General features: G+C 52.1%; 1 protein-coding gene across 5 annotated transcripts in view; it reads right to left on the reverse strand.

Annotated features, from left to right (window-relative positions):
* Nucleotides 1-21335, reverse strand: part of MAL (mal, T cell differentiation protein) — a 49548-nt gene that overhangs the window by 10774 nt on the left and 17439 nt on the right. The window contains exons 2-4 of one of the 5 annotated variants that reach the window (XM_055242660.2): nucleotides 16854-17021; nucleotides 15330-15455; nucleotides 11037-11651 (exon numbers count right to left, since the gene is read on the reverse strand). In XM_055242660.2, the coding sequence (XP_055098635.1) occupies nucleotides 11577-11651; nucleotides 15330-15455; nucleotides 16854-17021 (369 nt within the window). In that variant the 3' untranslated portion in view covers nucleotides 11037-11576. Of the gene's footprint in view, nucleotides 1-11036; nucleotides 11652-15329; nucleotides 15456-16853; nucleotides 17022-21335 lie in introns of those variants that run through there. The other 4 variants (XM_063617707.1, XM_055242661.2, XM_055242662.2 and 1 more) reach the window with 4 other exon arrangements.

The raw sequence follows: 21335 nt of genomic DNA on the forward strand, positions 1-21335 counted from the left end.
ACCATGTTGGCCAGGCTGGTCTCAAACTCCTGGCCTCAGGTGACCCACCCGCCTTGGCCTCTCAAAGTGCTGGGATTATAGGCGTGAGCCACCGTGCCCAGCCCCAATAAGGTTGTTTTTAAAATATAAGCTATTAAACAAAGATTTCCAGAAATCCCAGGAATGCCTTTAATATAAAACAGAGAGATCAAAAGAAACAAAAAGTGAGTATAAAGGAGAAGAAAACATCCATACGATTATTCATATCCTAGGAGGGGACAAAAGAAAAGATAATAGATCCATGAAGCAAAGAAGGATGACTTTGAAAAGAAAAATCAGAGCACAAAAGAAAGCTCTTAGAAATAAGTTTTTAAAAATTAACAATAAAAATTAAAAACTCAGTAGAAGGATAGGACGACAAATTTGAGGAACTTCCCAGAAAGTAGAGCAAAATAACAAAGAGATAGAAGATAGTAAAATAGCCGGGCACAGTGGCTCATGCCTGTAATCCCAGCACTTTGGGAGGCCGAGGCTGGTGGATCACGAGGTCAGGAGTTTGAGACCAGCCTGACCAACATGATGAAATCCCGTCTCTACTGAAAATACAAAAATTAACCAGGTGTGGTGACGCATGCCTGTAGTCCCAGCTACTCAGAAGGCTGAGGCAGGAGAATCGCTTGAATCAGGGAGGTGGAAGTTGCAGTAAGCCGAGATAGCACCACTGCACTCCAGCCTGGGCTACAGAGTGAGACTCTGTCTCAAAAAAAAAAAAAAAAAAAAAAAAAGAAGACAGTAAAATAAAGAAGCTTAGAGAGCCAGTCCAGAAAATTGGATACACAAATAATAGAAAGCCCTAAACAGGACAGAAAAATAGCAGAGGAAATCATGGAAGAAATATAACTCTGGAAGCTTGAATGCAATAGAACTATGCCTCTCACATTTTGAAAGAAAATTACTTTTAACCCCAATTTTATTCTCAGCTTAACTATTAATCAAGGATGAAGGTAGAATAAAACATTGTCCAACAGTAGCAGTCTAAAACCCAGCCATCTCAACTCCCATTAAACAGTTTCCTAGGAGGTCACTGGAGCACGTGTCCTCGCATGAGTGAGCCTAACAGGAGCAAAAGCTAGCTGTGCGCACAGCAGGAAAGGAGAGAGGGGCACAGGGGCGAGGAGGGGCACCCAGGAAGATGACGCAGGGACCGTGGACCCCAGGCATTGAGGGCACCCAGCGAGGGTGGGAAGGCACTGGGAGAGACCTCCCAGGAGGAGGAAGAATACCTGATGTGTCTGATGATCTTGAGGGAGACTTAAAAAATTGTCACAGCCCAGGAGTTTGGACCAGCCTGGGCAACATAGTGAGACCTTGTCTCTACAAAGAAAAAAATCAGCTGAGCCTGTGGGTGCACATCTGTAGTCCCAGCTACTCAGGAGGCTGAGGTGGGAGGACGGTTTGAGCCTGGGAGATTGAGGCTGCAGTGAACTGTGATCGTGCAACTGCACTCCAGCTTGAACAACAGAGCGAGACTCTGTCTCAAAAAAAAATATTGTCACCAGATTTGAGTTGAATTAATAAGTAAATAGAAGAAAATAAGCCCCTTCTCTTGAAAAACAAAAACAAAAACAACCAAAAAAACCCCATAAAACCCCAAACCGCAGGCAATTATTAGCCTCATAGGAAACAAAAGAAAGGAAAAGTAGTTCTGGTGCACTGAATGGCTTATCTCTGAATAGCATGACATAGCTTAATACAGCGCTACAAAGGATGAATTCTGACCTGCAGAAGATTACCACGCAGCCACACAGGAGGGTGAAGGGAGAGGAACTGAATGCAGGAGGTGGGGATGGAGAAGGACAAGAGCTCAATTCTCATCATCCAAAGTGAGGAAGTGAGGAGTCTGTAAATCTACTTTTTTTTTTTTTTTTTTTCCTTTTTGTGGAGAACAGGGCCTGGCTGTGTTGCCCAGGCAGGTCTCCTGTGCTCAAACAATTCTCCTGTCTCTGCCTCCCTAAGGGCTGGGATTACAAGTGTGAACCATCACGCCCAGCAAGAAAACCTGAATCTAAAAACCCAGGAAGTTTCAACACAGACTTGTTATTTACACACAGAGCAAATGCCAACACAATTAGCATGAGAGGTGGAAGCGGCTGCCTCTCTGCCTCTAGGGGAAGAGGAGGGTGCAGGAGGGCAGGAGTGCAGGGAGTATTGGGAGTTTTTATGAACTATTTGACCCTTCAAACCATGTTCACATCTATGCTTGGTAGAAATAAAAATGTAAGGATTACTAACACAAACGAACAGAGCACACTGGAGGCAGAGGAATGGGCAGAGTTGTGGGCTGACTCTTTCAAGGAGTCGGGCTGGGCAGGGGAGAAGAGGAGCGGGACTGGCGGTTTTCTTGGGTCTGATGTGATTTGGGTGTTGTGAGATTTTCGCATTTTCATTTTTGCTTATGTATTCATCTGGTTTTGGTTGTGTTGGTGGTGCTGTTGTCTTGAAGGATGCAGAGATTGGACTGGATGCCGTAGGGGTGACCCCGCAGGGAGCAGAACAGCCACTGAAGATGCGGGAGATAGCTGCGTTGGAAGGAGGCCCGAGTCTGGCAGTTGGGGGTGGATGTGACTGGGAGGATGGAGGTGGGTTTGTAGAGGGGGGGGGATGGGCAGGAAGAAGGGGTCCAGGAAGGGTCCCTTCCTTTAATAGGGAAGTTTCTTTTTTTTTTTTTATTAAAACATTTCTATTTTTAGAAGTAGGAGGTCAAGTTACTCCCTGTGCCAAAGGGAGTGACCAATACGGGCTTGAGGAGTGAGTGAGTTCCACAGGATGCTTCAGTCGCTGGCTGAGGCGCTGCTTGGGTAGGAGGCAAGGGTGCACCGATTCTGTGAAGCCACAGACTGTTCTCAGCACCCCGGGTAGGAGGGCAGGAAGGGAGAGGGCTGTGTCTCCGTGGCTGGGGAGGAAGGAAGGCTCCCTGGCGCCCACTGTCTGGGCAGGTGGCCGGACCACGGCTTTGCACTTCACAAGGGTCTGTGTGTGGATGTGGAGGCCCCACGGAGCCAAGGCCACATGCCAGAACCACGGCTGTCAGTGTGCTGGTGCCCAAGGAAGGGGCGCTGTCATCCATGCCTGTCCCTTGCACCTCTCTCTGTCCCCAACCACTCGCTGCAGACCTCAGATGGCTTCTGCAGCCTGTTCTCCCTCACAGCTGTCTGGGAATTAACTCGACTGGCGCTTGCTTGAGTCTGCTGGGGCTTGCTTACAGCTCCTCAAGCACTGGGTGGAGGGGCTGCTCCTCTGGGTTTGTCCTCTCACCCCTGCGGGAAGCATATGCTCAGCAAGACAGAGGATTCAGAGCAGGAAGGAGTGAACAGACCTGAACAGCCGGCCTCTTCCCAAACCTGGACCCTATGTCAGGACCAGGCCACTGCTGGGGCCTGGGGACCTGCCTGTCTGGAGTGGGAAATGCTTGCATTCTATTCCCCTGAAACAACACAGACAGCAAAACAGGACCAGGCAACTGTCTTCTTTACTAAAGTCTCATCCGAGTCCTGTTAGGTCAAAAGATTAGCACCATCCCTGTTTGGGGTATATAGTAAACACTATTTTTTCTTTTTTTTTTTGGAGACAGGATCTTGCTTTGTCACCCAGGCTGGAGTGCAGTGGCTCAATCACAGCTCACTGCAGTCTCAACCTCCTGGGCTCAGGAGATCCTCCCACCTCAGCCTCCTGAATAGCTGGAAACACAGGCGCACACCACCATGCTCAGATAATTACATTTGTTTTTGTAGAAGCAGGGTCTCCCTGTGTTGCCCAGGCTGGTCTCCAACTCAAGCGAACCTCCCACCAAAGTACTGGGATTATAGGCATGAGCCACTGCACCCCACCAGTAAGTTTTACTGTAAAACATTAGGTTTTTGCTTTCCAAATCCCCAAATACTCCCCATTCTGGTACCCCATGCACCACTAGGAGCACCTTCTTTGCAGATTTTCGAGGGTCCCTGGCCAAAGTGCAGGCATCGTTGGGAACAGTAGCCCTTTTAAGCCTCAGAGGGAAGCCGGGACAGCAGAGAGTGTGCATCCAGCGCAGTCTGCGTACGGGGCGAGGGTGGGAAGAGTGCTCAAGGGAAGACAGACTCACAGGGAGAGAGGGAACACTGAGGATGCAGAAGTCTACGTGATGCCTTTGCCTGGCTTAATCTGTGTGTGGCGTTAGCTGGGCACGCTTCAGCCTCAGAGAACCCGCTTCCTCATCTGCATGGTGGAAAGGACTGTAGCATCTCCCTAGGAGGACTGTCTCGAGGTGACAGTGGAGAACAAGTGCGGAGCTCTTAGTTCCAGTCACATGGAGAATGCACACCGGCCGCTGTGGGGCCTCATGTTTGATACAGGAGGTAACGGCATTCAGCAGATGGAGCGAGTGGGATGGGGCACGAGACTGACCGTGTGGCCAGCTTTCTCTCTCCCTCCATAACCTCTTTCTACCCACCTTCCCGCCAAGTGAGGCCAGAAACCCTGCCCCTTCCATTCCAGCAGGGACAGTGCCAGTGTCCGAGAGTGCACTCTGTGGGGACAGCCACCAGAGAACTGGGCATCTTTCACCTTCACCGGTCAGAAAACTGCCCACCTCAGAAAGTGGGGTGAAGGGCAAGGCAGGCCCTATCCCAGCAACTGGCCGCCCAGGCTGGCTTGGCTGAGCACGCTGTCTCGGTGCACATTCCTGTCATTGTTTGTCCAAGGTGGGGCACAGGCCTAGATTGGAGGCCCCAACCCCGATTGTAGAAGTGAGTAGCCCATGAAAATATGCTGTCCTTCCACCTGCACTTCCCCTGCGGGCCACCGTCTCCTGGCTTCGTGGCAGGGATGAACCATGGATGGGGCCCTCAGGGTCAGTTCTCTTCCTCTTCCCTCGGCCAACACCTGTCCTGGGGGGCTGCGCGGGCCCCTCAGTCCTCCTAGCCTGTTGAGGGTGGCTATGGGTGAGCATCAGCAGAGACCCAGCCATGGTGTCTGGGAGGCAGTGGAATCTCGGGAGTGGGGTCTGGAGGGTGGGGGCTTGCAGGCTTAAGGACAGCAGGTGGGGTGTGGGGAGCCAAGATGCCCAGAAGCAGGAGTGGGACAGGTGTAGCACCCTGGAGGAGGGAGTATGTGAGCTGGGCAGGGTTTAAGCCAGTAGATTACATCCTCATCACCACCATCATGCCACCTAACAACCATGGTACAACACACCTGGGCTGTGCTGGGTGATGTGTGCATGATGTGAGGGGCAGCCATGCGCCTTATTCCAGCCACCGGTGGAGGCCTGTACTGCATGATCCACAGGTGTCACTAGCTCTCACCCTAGAAAGTGGAGGCCACGGGGCCAGACTCCCAGTGGGCAACAGACCTGGAAGTTGCCTTCAGCGAGCCTCCCCAGGCCCTTTTTGCCCCCTTGCCCTGTCTTTATCATGGGTTACTCCTTGCTCTCACCAGCCCCCGTCTCTCCCTCTGCCTCAGTGTGGGAAGTGGTGAGGTACCATAGGAGAGGCGGGCAGCAAGGGCTCACAGGGGAGGGAGCCTGGGAGGCGGGGCCGAGGCCACCCTGGCACTGACTTGTCTGGTGCCCTGGGCCAGACTCCCACCCTCCTGGGGCCTGGGCTCTTCATCTGTAAATTCCTGGGCTCCTCCCGGTGCTGCTGTGCTGGTGGCTGAGGCTTCTCTGGCTTGGCTGCTCATGCCCGGGGCAAGGGAGTGGAGAGGCCTGCCCAGTGACTGTGACCTCTCAGGCCCTCTGGGAGCTCCTCCCTCAGTGTCAGGGGCTGTGGCAGGAATGGCCTCTCCCCAAAGCACTGGAGCTTGGTTTCCTAAGTGGGACTATTTTAAACTATGTCATGGCTGATTAAACGTTCAGTTCTATGGGAAAAAGCAAAAGTACCAGCCCAAGTTCATGACATAATGCCAACAACATGGTTAATGAATAAGCATAATGTGAATAGCCATCGTCTGCCCAGGCTGGACACTTCAGGATCATTCTAGACCTTCTTTTTCTTCATTCCCACAATGATAACAGCGGCCGGTACTTCCTGAGATGTCCTTGGTCCCAGGGACTTATCTGAACCGAGTCCTCAAATCCTCCCAGCTGCCTGTGAGGCGGAACTAATATTCCCATTCTGCAGACAGGAAGCTGAGGCTGAGAGGGGCCACACACGTGGGCGGGCTCAGGGATCCGTGCCCTCGGCCACTCCCTTTGGCTACTCTCAGTTCACCAAAATCTGGCCACATCTCTCCCATCTCCCTGGTCCAGCCTGCAGCCTGCCCGCCCACACCCACAGCGTCTCTTGGCTGGACGGCTGCCACTGCCCAACAGATACCCCACAGGGCTTGCCCCTTGGGTGAAAGCCAAGCTCAGCTCTGCCTCCAGGACCAGCCCTGGACCTCATAACCTCCTAAGGCACCCCCACACCCCCCAGCCTTCGACACACACCTGGCCCAGATCACCCTTGCTTTGCCCAGGGAAGCCCTTTCTGACTTCTTTGTATGGCAAAGTCTCCCTCATCTCAGACATCCCTCCCTAGCAGGTTGGGCTCCCGGCTGGGTTTTCCTGACACTCCTCAAGTGCCATTTCGAGTTTTAGGTATTGGTAAAGTCAGTATTGTGGGTATGAAGGACTTCTTAGCATGTGTCCCCTGCTCCTAGAGGGACAAGGACCCTGTCACAGTGAGACATGAAGCATGACAGTTAGCCTCAGAGGCCCTGGAGCCACTCTGCTGGAATCAGGATCCACGCCTACTTGCTGTGTGACCTTGGGTAAGTCACTTAACCTCTCTGTGCCTCAGAGTCCTCATCTAAATTGTATCCACCACATAAGGTCGTCACAGGATTAAGTGAAGAAGTAAAGCACTTCAAGCAGCACCTGGCACCCAGTGGCGCTGAGAAGTCATCTCATGCTGTATGTCCCGGGTGCCTGCCTCCGGCTGAAGGGAGTCCTGGCAGCCGAGCACCCTGTGTGAATCCAACCTCTCTGATACCCTCTAGAGAGCCTGGCAGTGTGATGATCTCGTTACCTGTGAAGGAAGAGAGCAGCCACAGCTAGGAACCCCCATGTCTGCTCCAGCGCCCCAGCTCTTAGAAGCTGCTGTCGCCGGGTATGATGCAGACAGAACAAAGGCCACTGAATAGCGCGGAGTGGGAAAAATCACTTCAAATCTGTTTTTTCAAATCGCGTTATTTTAAATGCCCTGGGCGGATGCCCACGTGTGCAGGGACACTCAGCCTGTCCAGAGGCGCTTTGTCTCTTTGAAAGGCCTCATTGTAACCCCACACCGGCCCCAATTGATACCCAGAACAACAGGCCCTTGTGTAGGCCCCGAAGGCAGGCTCGCTCCAGCCCACGGCTGGCAGCGCAAATCCTTTGCTGTCTCTTTAAGGTCAGCGTAAGGCAGCCTTCAATCCTCCATTTGGGCTGCTTTGCAAAAATAGTCCTACAACCTGTGGGGGTGGGGGTACGAGATGCTTTTTCAGAATTCGACTCTCGAATGTTGAAGAAGCCCGGCTCATATAAGCCATGTGTTCTCCAGAAGGGAAGATCGATGGGGCTCTATCATGTGCAGAATGGGGGGCAGGAGCTTGGCTTCCTGGGACACCTCCCAGGCCACCCTGCCCTGCACAGGGAAGGCCACCAGGAGGATACTCTCAGGATCGCCCCCTGAAGCAAGGGGGCCACAGCCTGAGAAGTCACAGGCCATAGCCTCCAAAATGTCCTGGTTGGATTTGGCTCATAGTTACCTTTTGCTGATTGCCCTCTGGTGATGTGCCCCCTCCCCACACACGTGTCCATAATGAATCATAAGCCCCGTGGAGCTGTTCGAGGGCCATGAAAGGCAAGAGGGAATGCAGTGACCAAATCACTGTCCAGTCAAATCTACACCAGCGCGCTCCCAGACACTGTCCCAAACCCTGGCCGCACCCCCTTTCACCTGGCATCTGTCCACCACAAGGTCTCATCTCACTGTCATTTCCTGAGAGGCCAGAGGGCAGACATGCATGAGCACAGGTCAGCTGGAGCCGCCCTGGGGCACTGGGCCTGTTCACTCATGCGGCCGTGTTTACTGAGCACTGGCCCCATGTCCCTCCTGGCGCCTGACGGGGTGCTGCACGTTCTTGGGTCCATGGACAGCACACAAGCCACATGGACCATCAGGGGAGGGGGAAGCCCTTAGCAGTGACCCACGAGGCCCAGTTGGTCCAAACCCCTCCGTCCTCTTCTCTGCTGGGCCCACGACTTGGTGGGGACGACAGTGGGGTGACTGACTATGGTCTGGCCTATTCTGCAAGCTTTGGCTCTGAGTCACAGCATACACATTGGCCTCTTCCTAATCCTTTCTCAGGCTTGTGGATAGATTTAGCTCCTTATTCTGTGAGCTTAAAAATACCCAGTTCCTCACCTTTGCAAAGTATCAGCTGGACTGGGCTAGCCTTTGACTCTGTGGGGGCTGCAAAGTGGACCCAGCAGCTACCTGAGCTGGCGTGGCTGTGGCTGCAGCTCTGAGCAGCCAGCTCCTCTCCAGGAGATTCTGAGTCCAGGGCCTGGCCGTGGCCGTGGCCTGCTATAGGCCCTGCTGGTGGTCTGGGGCTATCGTAAGTGCCTGGCTTCATCACTCTGAAGGCCCCTGCCTACTAGCATCATGTCAACCACTAAATCTCACTGCCACTTCCTGGGAGAAAGGAGGACAGCCGCGTGAGGACAGGTCTGGGTGCCTTGAGGTCATATCAAGCCCAGGGGGCTCCAGGGCCAGAGGGAGGCGGCCCTCAGTCCAGCTGCACTTCTCACCACCTGCACCAGCCTCAGTTTTCTCACCTGTAGGATGACGTGGCCACTAGGAGAATGACAGAAAGCTATATATGGAAAGTGCTTACACAGTGCCTGGCACAAGGCAAGAGTCCCCAAAATGGCAGGGAAGATGGTTCCACAGGAGTGAATTTGGGTCTTCTGGGCAGTTGCATTTGATCTAAGTGAGGGCCACCAAGCAGGCAGTCTCTGAGTGCCTTGGGTGGCACCAGGCTCTGCCCTAGAGGAGGTCCCCTCCTGTGTAAGACAGAGGCATAGAGGTGAGGGGTGCCAGCAAGAAGCAGCTTTGGGGGCTAGACACCATCCCCCCAGTGGTCCCAGCACACGGGAGGTGTTCAGCCGGTGCCCCTCTCCGCAGCCCGCTTCACGCAGCAGGCTTCTCTAATGTCCCCATTCCCAACCCTTCCTACCCAGGCATCGTGGGCTCCCAGGGGAGCAGCACCCATGGCTGGCAGGGCTGCCGCCAGCGCACAAGTGTACCTGCAAGCACAAAACAGCCAGATAGGGACAGAGCTGGGAACAGAGATGCAGGAGCAAAGAAACCTGACAGGGGGTGGGGTGTGAGGGTGGGGGGTGAGGAGGAAGAGCAAGACCGGAAGGGGGCATTTTTTGAGGCTGGAAATGAAACCTTGCCCATCCAATTTACATCCAATGTGAATAGGATGCAAGTCAAATGTGAAATGAAACTGCAAATTTAAATATGCCCAGGGCTAGAAAGAATAAGAAAGTGGTGTCAGAGAACCATCTGCAAAGCCTTTGGCTAAAGAAAAAATAGAGAAAGAGTATATGAAAGATTTTTTTAAAAAAAGAATGATTAAAATGTTAACACATTGAGAAGGCCTTGGGAAACTAAGCCTTCCATTTCTCCTTCTCCTTCTCCTCCTCCTTCTTGTACTTCTTTTTGATGAGGGTAAAAAGTGAGCTTCATTAATATGTTGCTGGCTTCCTGTGGACAGTTTTGTTGAAAAATGAGACTTCCCTCAATCAACACTGGATGGAAATTTTGTTAAACATGTAACAAACTTCCTATTATTTCTCATTTGCAGTTTAATTTTTTCAAGGTAAAGCCCCAATCAAACCTTTTGCTCATGATGTACTATGAAATGTTGGCTGTTTGAAGTGTACTTACTAAGAGTGGCTGGTTTCTGGTACCAGTTATCCTGGATTAACAAAGGACCTCCTGAATAGACCAATTTAGTTGTAGTATCTCCAAGTTGAAGAGGAGTAAAATGTCAACTAAACTCACCACTTGAGGCTTGAATTTTATTTTATTTTATTTTATTTTATTTTATTTTATTTTATTTTATTTTATCATTTTATTTTAGAGACAGGGTCTTGCTCTGCTGCCCAGGCTGGAGTGCAGTAACACCATCACAGCCCACTGCAACCTCAAACTCCTGGGCTCAAGTGATGCTCCTGCCTCACCCTCCTGAGTAGCCAGGACCACAGGTACGTGACACCGTTACAGCCTGAAGCTTGAATCTTTGCCTCCATGGCTGCCAGCAAGAGGTTGCAGATGCTCTGCCACACACCTCCATGGCAGGAAGCTCACGGGTCTTCGAGCACCTGTTCCAGCGTCCCATCTCTGGAATGGCACTAACTTCTCGGAGCTATGGGATAAGGGAGCGTTTCATAACAGAGCTGGGCTTTCCAGGTGCCTAACTCAGTGCCTCCTTCCTAATCATCCCATCTCCTTTCACCCCAGACATCTCAGACTTGAAAAGTGCCATTCACTCCTTGTCACCGTACTTCCTTTCCCTCTGTAATCTCCTCTCCTTTCTCTCCTATGGAGTGGCCCGAGGCAATTCTAAAATAATGTATTATCCACACAATAGGAACAAAGCAGACTGCCCAGGAACACGCGGATGAACTTCACAATGAGTGAATGAAAACTTGCGCACCGTGTTTTCTTTTGGTGGAAGGAGGTTCTAGTGGGGCACAGACTGTTGTGTCTTGTAGGAAGGAGAAGCTGCCCCTGGCTGGCACTTGGCCAGTTTCCAGAGAGAGGAGAAGCCATCTGGGCAGGTAGCTGGGAGGGTGGGCTCCCCAGCACCGGGCTCTGAGAGTGCAGTGGCCGGGCACACACAGTGTCCGTCGTCTGAACTGCCACCTGATGCTGTCTCTTGAGATTCAGGTTAAGTCAAAGGACTCCTCAGAAAGAAAGCTGAAATGATGGCATTCCTGATGCTGAGGAATTCAACCCAAACCCAAAAAACACCCAACAAATGTATTGAACATAAAGACATTTTATAAAGTATTTCGCAGGGTTATCATCTTCCACCATGGACCTCTGGAAAGATCTGTCGGGTGAATTTTAGTCCCCATGACATGCAGAACATCCATGAAGACTTAAAACATGGCACAAGATGGGGCACTCAGGAGAGCCTTGTGGACAATACCAACAGGTAGTTCTCGAGAGCTGCTCCAGGGGCCAGCGGAGGATCTTTGTTTCCTTCTCAGGTCATGGTCCCCACTTCCCACCCCCGAACAAGAAGGTCCCCTTTCACAAACAGGAGGTGACCCTAGCAGACAGCACAGCAGTTGGAGGTTAGACACAGCAAGCTCCCAACCCAGACGCGAAGGCACACGGGAGAGTAAACACGGCACCCACAAGCAACAGGGCAGGGCTTTTTTTTTTTTGGGCGGTGGGGGGGTGGTTGTTTTCTTTTTTCCACCATCAACGGCATTTCTGTTTTCTAAAAAGTTATGCCGGAAGGTGGGGCGGCCAGTTAACACCATCTGGGTTTTCAGCTCAAATTCTACTGCGGCTTTATGAAGACTTCCATCTGATTAAAGAGAACACCGCATGGACCACGTAGAGCAGAGTGGCTATGTAGGAGAACACCTGGAACCAAGAGAAATGGCTGGTAATGGGTTTGTGTAGGGAGGGCGAGGCACAGTGCCTGCACTGCATCCAGCCCCACATGGCGTAGGGGGGCCAGACCCAGAGAGCTTGGGCTGTCATTGCTTCTAACCCGTCACATGGACGCCCTCCCTGCTGAGCCCAGGTGTGCACCAAATCCTCTCAGTACAGAGCTCCATGTGACCTAACAGTCTCCTGGACCTGGTATGCGAGGTAAGACTCTCCACTATCACCCAGCATCACACTGGTCTCAGCTTGAGGTTTCATCTGACTTGAGATGGAGTCCTCAAAGACCCCTCCAATGAAAGCATCTCAGGCAGGTAACTCTCCAGGGACAACTTCCTTCCCCAACACCAGTGAGACCAGCGCCCTCCAGCTGTGGTCCTGGTAGCTCGGTTGAGAGATTGTAAATACCTGGGTTTCCTGGTCCTGGTGAAAGTCTCCATGCTGCCTGGACATCCTCGCCCTATCATTATTTTGTTTTAGGATTCTTAATATCACAGGTGTGGCTGAGGGAGCCAGACTTCATAGGAAGTGAGGGACATAGAAGGGGAGGAGGGATTTTGAGCTTTTATCTAAAGGAGGGGCCTTACTGTTGGGACCATCCGGTCAGCCACCGTGGCCCTTGGAGCGATGGCCCTGCTTGCTGGGGACTTGCTGTGTCCTCCTGGGCACTGTCTGCTCCCATCACCCTACTCCCTGAAGGCCTGCCTGCTGCCAAGTCCAATCTGTGCACTTGGTTTTGTGACCTTGGGTGGGGGTCAAGAGTTTCCAGCTCAGGCACGACGTCCATTTAGGGCGGCTACGCCTCTGTGACTCCTGAAAATGCTCATCAACCCCAGCCCTCAGGGTGCCTGCTCTCCTGCCCCTACACCTGGCCAAGCCGGTTCCCTCATTGCCCGGAGGCGGTGAGTAAGCTGAATTATTGAATAACACATTTAAGAGAACATATCTGGAGAGGAGCAGTCAGACACCAGTGGGCAGTCCTCCATAAAAGGTGGGCATTCCAGACCAATGAAAGCCTTTGGCAGAAGCACCTTGGAAGTCCCCAGCAGGAAGAGCAGTGGAGACTCATCTTCCAAGTGGGGTCAAGAAACGGCCCACTGGGAACACGTAGAGCTGGGCACGAATGGGCAAATTTTGGCTTCAGAAAGCCCTCTCCCTAAACTGCAGCCATCACTGCCCACCATTCTATAATCTAGAAACCTCCAGATTTCTCCAGAAATTTCCATCTCGCCCCAGACGACTTCCACCCATCCCCAGGGTCCCTTTGGCAAAGCAGCTCTGCCACCCACAAAGGAGAGTGGGAGGAGCTCAGCTTGGAACAGACCCTAATTAGTAGCCACACAGTGGAAGTGAGGCAGGCTGACTGCTTCCAAAACCAGGCTGTGTGAGAGAGGGTGTGAGGTGCCTCCCTGTACCCGAGTATCCCCTGGACTGGGCATGCTGTGGTTGGGTGGGTCTGGGATTGAATCCTGAGTAACCAACTTCTTTCTCTCTCACGGACGGATGCAGTTGATACCGTGAGTTGAAAGGCATGACTTTACATCGAACACCCTGCAGATTTCCCCTTGGTGGTTTTATCTGGGCGCATCTGCCAGCTGAGAACACTCTGGTTCTCGATTCTAACGCTCCTGTCTGCATGAACATATTCGTGTCTATCCAACTCAACTAAAAAAAATGGGAACATGGTCAGTCATGGGATGGATAAATAGCTGTTGGTCTATTCCTACAAGGGAATACTATACAGTAATGAGAACAAACAACCCACATCTACACCCAGCCACTTGGGTGAATCTCACAAACACAAGGGTGAGAGGAAGAAGCCACACATGAGTACCCACTGTATAATTCCACTTACATGGAGTTCAAAGGCAGGCAAAACCGAACAGGGTGCTAGAAATCAGAATTGGGTGGTGGTGGGGGTGCACAGTGATGGGGACAGGACTTGAGGGGATTTCTGGGAGTGGTTTATCAGGCCCTAATTCTTAGTCCAGATGCCAACTACACAGGGGAGTTCGCTCTATGAAAATTCATCAAGCTGTGCGCTGGTAACTGGCCCTAATTCTTAGTCCAGACACCATCCACACAGGGAGTTCGCTCTATGAAAATTCATCAAGCTGTGGGCTTGTAACCGCACACCTGTCTGGCTGTGTGCTGCCTTTGATAAAAGGTAAAAGAGAAAAGTCAGAAGGCAGTAGAGCCTAGTGGTTCTCAACTAGAGACCTGCCCAGCGGGAAGGGGCGTTCATTCCCCTAGCTGGGTTTTTCCATCAAGTGCTGACCCACTAACCACATCCCATCTACATTTCGCAACCTTTGTCCACAACAATTTTATGGAAATTATTGTCAGACACTTTGCTGATGTTTGTTAAAAGAGAAGGCTTGGTTGGGATGGGGGAGGTATGAGGCAGTCTTGGGAGAGGGAGATTAGATGGGATTGTGTGAAGAAGATGGAGGGTGGGTCACCAGCCTCCCCAGGAAGGAAGATCAGTCAAGATGCTCCCTGGCTGTGCTGCTGCTTGGAAACCAGCCCTGTTGGGAGATGGGCCAACAAGGGAGATGTTTCCACACCGCGGGACCCCTGGGGGGATGCCAGGATCCTGAGGGGGCCCTTTTCAGGGGAGCAGTTGTAGGCTGGGAGCTTGAGGGCAGTGCGTGGTTTCCCCAGGGCACGGAACTGTGCAAAGGGACCAGCAAATGAGGCTTTGAGGGATTTTCCCCTGGGGCCCTCCTTCTGGGAGCGGGAAGAAGCACTTCACCAACCCCATTTCTAAGCCTATCTGTGGGTCTTCTCTCAGCCTCTGCCCTACACTTTCCAAAAAGAGGGGATGACACAGCTTTGGCCACTAGAGCTGGTATCTCAGGATCTGTCACCACATTCTACCTTGGGATTTGCATAATTCATAGGTCAAGTTCTAGAGATCTGAAGAGTGCTCTTTCTGAAACTTCTTACTTTTTAACAATACCCATGGTCAGAAGCATGTTTTATATCATAGACTGGTGCAAGGGCACGCATGCACAGCTCTGAAAAACACGTGATGAAACAATATATTCTGTTACCCTGTCATTCTGATCCAGTCCCTTAAGAAGAAAATCCACTTGGCCTCAGCGTCCCCACCCCTGGCTGGATGCTTCAGTGGACAGCCACTTGGGGAGAGTCAGGAGACCCAGGAGGTCAGACTCACAGCCCCAAACTAGTGCTGAGAGTGTGGGGACTGGGCCCCCAGCGTTGATGCCGGGCCCCACAATGACTGGTGATCTTGGGCCAGTCACTCACACTCTCTGGCCCCACTTCTCCATCTGTGAGATGGGTGTCATAATCCTGGGTTTGTAGGGTTGCCATGGATGTTAAATAAGATTGTTCAGGGAACACTCGGACAGGGCTCTGGGCAGCCTCATCCCCTCACACATCTGCCCTCTGCAAAGCCCACTCAGGCCTGGGGCATGCAGCCCTGGCCAGACAACTAAGCGGAGTCTTGGGCACGACATGACACTGCCCTTCTCGGAGGCTTTCCTGCTCCAGGGATGAAGGCAAGATTTGATCTCACTCAAATGTTAGTGAGCTGGAAACAGACCAAGGGCCTGGGCAGCCTCCACACACACCCTGCCAGCCACGGAGCCACCCACTGTGGACACAGCCCCAGGTGCCCAGACTCACCACGGCAGCAATGTTTTCATGGTAGTGCCTGTAGGTGAAGCCGTCTTGCATCGTGATGGTGGCCAGGGCCTCCAGGACCGAGGCGCTGAGGTAAAAGAGGGCAGCGGTGCAGTGGTAGGCTGCGTCCTGCAGGGCAGACGGGGTGTCAGAGGGATGGGGAGAGAGAGACAGGGCCCAGATGCAGAGCTGAGGTCCCTTCTGCCCCCGCCCCTTGCCTCTCCCCCCGCTTCCTTTGAATCCCACTCCTCCCAACCTTGTCACGGAGGTCCCATGCCTGCCCTGCTGCGCTGAGTCTCACTTCACTGCTGTGGGGCCAGAGCGAGCACTTCGCTGGGGATGGGACACTGGTCTCCCCTGAGGAAGGGTCAAGGGAGAGGTGGAGGAGGGGCCAGAAGCTTGGGGTGTCCAGGGAAAAGCTGGTCCTGGATCTGAGAAGTGTCATGCGTGGCCACAGTCCAGCCTGGGTGTGGCCTCACTGACCAGTGCAGGGTGAGGGAGGACCACGCTGTTTCTTTTGTTTTGTTTTGTTTCATTGCTTATTTTTTGGCTCCTGGTATATTTGAAAGCAAAGATGGGCTGGGCGTGGTGGCTCACGACTGTAATCCTAGAGCTCTGGGAGATTGGTGCAGGAGGATCTCTTGAGGCCAGGACTTGAGACCAGCCTGGGAAACATAGTTAGATCCCCATTTCTACACAAAACAATAAATCTTAGCTGGGTGTGGTGGCACATGCCTGTAGTCCCAGCTACTCAGGAGGCTGTGGCAGGATGATCACTTGAGCCTGGGAGGTCGAGGCTGCAGTGAGATGAGACTGCGCCACTGCACTCCAGCCTGGGTGACAGAATGAGACCCCCAACTCAAAATAAAGAAATAAATGAAAGCAAAAAGGTACTAAAACAGGGTTTTGTGTAGTTGTGATTCGGAAGTGATTTCAAAAGTCTAAGTAGCAGAGCTTTTGAGAGTGACAGCCTTGGCCAAATGGCCCCACCACCCCCTACAGCAGGTAACAGGCAAGTGTCCTACATGTAAAAGTTACCTTTTCATGGGCCTCAAAGCAGAATTTATGCAGAATAACGACCAAAGGCCGCTTCTGTTTCCCAGTGCTCTCTGGCAGCCCTGCTTGGAAGGCAGTGGCTGAGGAGCCGGATGGTAAGCACGGCCTGACCCTCAGAGCCAGGGCCAGTTTCTGGAGCCCAAAACCTTGGTCGGCCTCCGGGGCCCTCTCAGGTAATGGGAGGGGCAGGCAGGCACCTGGCGGGTACAGGTGGTGTGGGGGCTGGGAAAGGCAGTCATGCAGGAGAACACAGAACAGGTCCAGTGAGGGTTGGCAGCGGAGACCTTGCCTCTGTCCCTGCCTCTCTTGATTCTGCTGCCGAGAGCCCTGGGCAGGCTCAGCCTTGGAACATGGTGGGGTGACATCTAAGGAGAAGTCTCACCTGGCACTGGAAAAGCCTACCCTACTGGGCCAGGGGCCAGTACTTCCTGTGCCCCCCCACAACCATCAGCGGCCCTGGGCTGGACTCACCAAGGTGACCCAGGAAGTCTCTCCACTGTGCGCTCCAATTATGTACAGGATGATCAAGGTGGTGGTGGCCACGAAGCAGAACACTGACACGAACATCACCCAGCCCTGGACCAGGGGCCAGGGCACCAGGGAGGAGGCCACGAGGATCCACACCAGGCCCCCGAAGATCTGCGGGGGAGGAGGAGGAGGGGTGAGTTTTGGCCTAGAGGAGAGCCCCAGCCCAGGAAGGGCCCCCGACCAGCGGTCACATGGGGTGACTCGGGTGCAAAAACACAGGACACAGGCAAAGAGAACAGGGCAGGCATTTTCCTCTCCAAAAATGCATCTTTAGTCCCCCCAGCGCCCTGTGCTGGATCTCAATCCCAATCCCCAGCACTCTTGCTCTGATTAACTTTTAAAAAAATTTTTTTCTTGAGATAAAGTCTTGCTCTGTCACCCAGGCATGAGTACAGTGGCGTGTGGCTCACTGCAACCTCTGCCTCCTGGGTTCAAGATTCTCATGCCTCAGCTTCCTGAGTAGCTGGGATTACAGGTGCATGCCACCATGCCCAGCTAATTTTTCTATTTTTGGTAGAGATGAGGTTTCACCATGTTGGCGAGGCTGGTCTTGAACTCCTGATCTCAGGTGATCTGCCCTCCTCAGCCTCCCAAAGTGTTGGGATTACAGGCGTGAGCCACTGCACCTGGCCTGATTAACTTTTTAAATATGGGTTTAATTTTTTATTTAACAAACACTTATATCAGACCTGCATTCCAGGCACTATCCTAAGCACTTTACAAATAATAACTCAGTGATTCTCACAGCAACCCCATGAGCAATGCTGACCCGTTTGCCAGATGAGGAAACTGAGGTGGAAGTTAAGTAATTCATCATTCCGAGAAAGGATTTATGCCATTTGGTATTGTCATGAGAAGGGCTGCTATTTCTTCTGATATTCTAGCCCTCCTACTTGCTTTGATATTAAAATGTCCTTTCTTTTATGCAATGGTAGTGACCAGCAGATCTTTTTGGTCTTTATTTGGCAAAACAAATTAACCACACTGTCAGTAGCCCCCCGCCCTGCCCTTCCTTTCTTTCTCTCTCTCCTTCCTTTCTTCTTCCCTCCCTCCCTCTCCTTCCTTCCTTCCTTCCTTCCTTCCTTCCTTCCTTCCTTCCTTCCTTCCTTCCTTCCTTTCTTCCTTCCTTCCCTCCCTCCCTTCCTTCCTTCGTTCCCTCCTTCTTTCTTTCTCTCTCTCTCTTTCTTTCTTTCTTTCTTTCTCTCTTTCTCTCTCTCTCTTTCTTTCTTTCTCTCTTTCTCTCTCTCTCTCTTTCTTTCTCTTGCTCATTATTTCTTTTTCTAGATTCAACTCCTTACATTCCCAAGTCCAGGAAGTGTTCTGATGACCAGATTTGGAGTTGGAATGGAGTAACCAGGGTCAGCCTTGTCGCTTTGGATGGATGAGGATGGGCATGAGGGAAGTACAGTCCCGTGGTTAACCAGAATACACCCCAGTTGATGTCGCCAGGGTCAGTGATCCCCATACAGTCAAAGAGGAGCAGACACGGGGGCCAGTAGCACCCCTCAGTAGCCCAGCCCCGCTCCTCGCCGTGGATGGACACATACAAACCCGCTCCCCACCGCGGATGGGTACGTACAAACCCCGCTCCTCACTGTGGACAGGCGTGTACAAACCCCAGTGGGGACTTTCTGCACTTCTCTTTCTCTTCTCCTCATCTGCCCCAGTGCCACCCCCACGCAGTAAGAATCAGCTCAGCCTCATCCACATGTTCCCCACTTGGATGACGACTGGGCTCAGAGCACTCCAGGCCTATGTGGAGATTCCTTTGCGGCCAAAAGTCTCCAAGGTACTACAGAAGTGTCTGGGGGGCTGAGGATGGGGCTGCCCTCCCAGGCTTATGTCCCCTGTGGTTTGAATTCACATAGCACCTTGACCCCTCCCCTCCCTGCACCTGCTGCCCACCTGCTGGGTGAGAGATACCACTGTCTTCACAGGTGTTCTCTGAGCTGCTTGGCTGAGAAGCAATCAGGAGAGAATTGCATTTGGGTAGAAAAATCAGTGCAATGAAGACTTTGGATTTATTAAAACCAAGTTGTCCCTAAGGAATCAGATGTGGGCATCTCCGACCAGAAAGTGTCGTCTGCTGATGGATCTTAGGTTGCCCGAAGGCACGTGGCAGGGCTGGTGGGATGCACTGTGCATCTTACAAAAATGGGAGCAAAATCAATTAAATAAAAATGCCCAGACCACCATAAAATGTGTGTGTAGATTTCATCCACAGTTGAATTTAAGATCCAACAGATTATGTGGCCTTTTCCATAACGGGCACTGACGGAGGGACAGGAGCACATTGGTATAGGCAGGGCTTGGATTCAGGAGGCATGCGAGGGTGGCATGGAGAAATGGGAGGATCCAGCAGGCACATCCAGTGGGAAGAGGGAGGCCCTGGCCTGGGAACCCCTCTTCTAAGTGCCTTTTGCCTGGTGGCTACGTGACCCTCCCAGGAGGACCAATTTAAGTTGCTTCCTCGTTCACACAGTCTGGGGGAGTCCTGCACGTCTTCTCTGTAGCACACAGCAGAAACACAGGTGTATTGGGTTAGGGATAACATGGCACTTTCCCTGACCAGGAGATGGTGGGCTTGAGGTCTGCCTTGCTCACAGCTGCCTCACTGGTGGGGACCAGAAGACCCATCCAGCCATACATCGGTGTCCAAGTCAGCTAACGGGCCTTTGGTCTCCTGGTACCTGGGTGTGGCTGAACTAGAGCCACTTATGAACCAAACCCCAAAGGAGCAGCTTGGGTTGCACATGGTTGGGAAGAGACTCAATTATGGAATCCCAGTGGGACCCCGTGGGCCAGAGGCGCTTATGGGTGACCAATACGCATGCTATCGAGGAACACTGAATTTCACAGTGAGGAAATGATTTTCCTCCTTCTTTACTCTCTTTGGTTTTTCTGATGAAGGCAAGAAGGGCTCAGGGTGGAGCCAGGTATCTGGAGTTCTCTAACAGTGTGGATAGGCAAAGGTAAACCGGATAGTGACATTGTTTCTATGCTTATGGTTGCAATGTCATTATTTTGGGAAAAATTAACTGTAAAATACATACGAGGTGAATTAATGCACAGATGGCAGCTGGAAATGGCAAATCTGAGAAGATAGTCCTCAGCTCCTGTCTGCAGAGTCATCTCTCTCCACTCCATTCTTCCCACGTGGCTTAAGATGTGACTGGTGTGAGGAATCAAGGGCAGGAAAAGTGAGGGGAAGTCAGTGCGTGGAGAGCTGGTCAGAGCCTTCTGTGTGCACCTTGCTGGCTGCAGCCACAGCCTGGGCTCTGAGCTTCCGGCAGCTGTGCGGAGGGCCTTGAGGTCAGGCCAGACCTTCTGCCCTGTTCCAGTGTGTGCTTTTACCAACCTGATGAAGACTATTTTCCAGCTCCCTGGGAAATTCCATGCTCCCCACACTGGCACGCAGATTCCTGCAGTCTATAGTGGGAATCTTGTCCACAGTTGTCCATAGAACAAAGCCCACCGTGGGCTTAACCCCAGCTCCTGTCCCCTGACAGATCTCAGGACCCCACCCAGCCTCTGGGGGCATCACCTTGCAAGTGGGTCCTTTAAAAAATGAGGCCGACTTTTTTCCTTTGCATTGTATATTTATAGCAGTATGTTTCATAGTGAGATGGTGGGGAGACATTATCTTTTTCTTTTCTTAAAGAGCTTTATGGGCTATAATTCACAGCCCATACAATTCCCCCATTGAAAGGGTATGATTCCCTGGTTTTCAGAATATTCACAGATATGCGCGTCCATCACCACAGTAATCTTGGAACACTGTCATCACCTTGGAAAGAAATCCCATGAGCTGTGGCTTCCCTGCTCCCATTCCAAGCAACCATGAATCTACTTTCTATCTCTATAAATTTCCATATTTTGAACTTTCATATGAATGGAATCATTCAATATATGGACTTTTGTGACTCACTTCTTTCATTTAGTATAATGTCTTCAGGTGAGAAATTCTCTCTCAAGGGGACTCACACAGAATAAATATCTCTACCGTCACAGCCGCATAGTGTCCCTTTTGGACCCCACCATTCAGGGGGTCCTGGGTGAGTGTGTCTCATGTCTTTGGAGCCTCCAACCCAGAAGCCTCTGAGGAACCGCGTTCCTGGGGATGCTCTTACACCAGTCCTTGTCTGTCCCAGAAACATATGAAGGTGAAGGTAGTCACAGGTATCTCAACACAGATGACATCATGAAAGCCAGGGGGTTTGCTCCCAGGAGATGGGCAGTGGGGCAGTAGACCTTCCCCTCAGCACTGCCCAGGAGATGCCCAGGGAGGACTGCAGAGCCCAGGGTCACAGGGGCCATCTGGGGGGCGGGGCGGAGGAGGGTGCAGAGCAACCCTGAGAAGAAGAGGAGGATACGGGAAAGGCACAGCCGAGTCAGGAGAGATTTCATTCCTGGCTAGGTGTCTGT

This window comes from Symphalangus syndactylus, chromosome 14 (genome assembly GCF_028878055.3).
Source record: "Symphalangus syndactylus isolate Jambi chromosome 14, NHGRI_mSymSyn1-v2.1_pri, whole genome shotgun sequence".
Lineage (NCBI taxonomy): Eukaryota > Metazoa > Chordata > Mammalia > Primates > Hylobatidae > Symphalangus > Symphalangus syndactylus.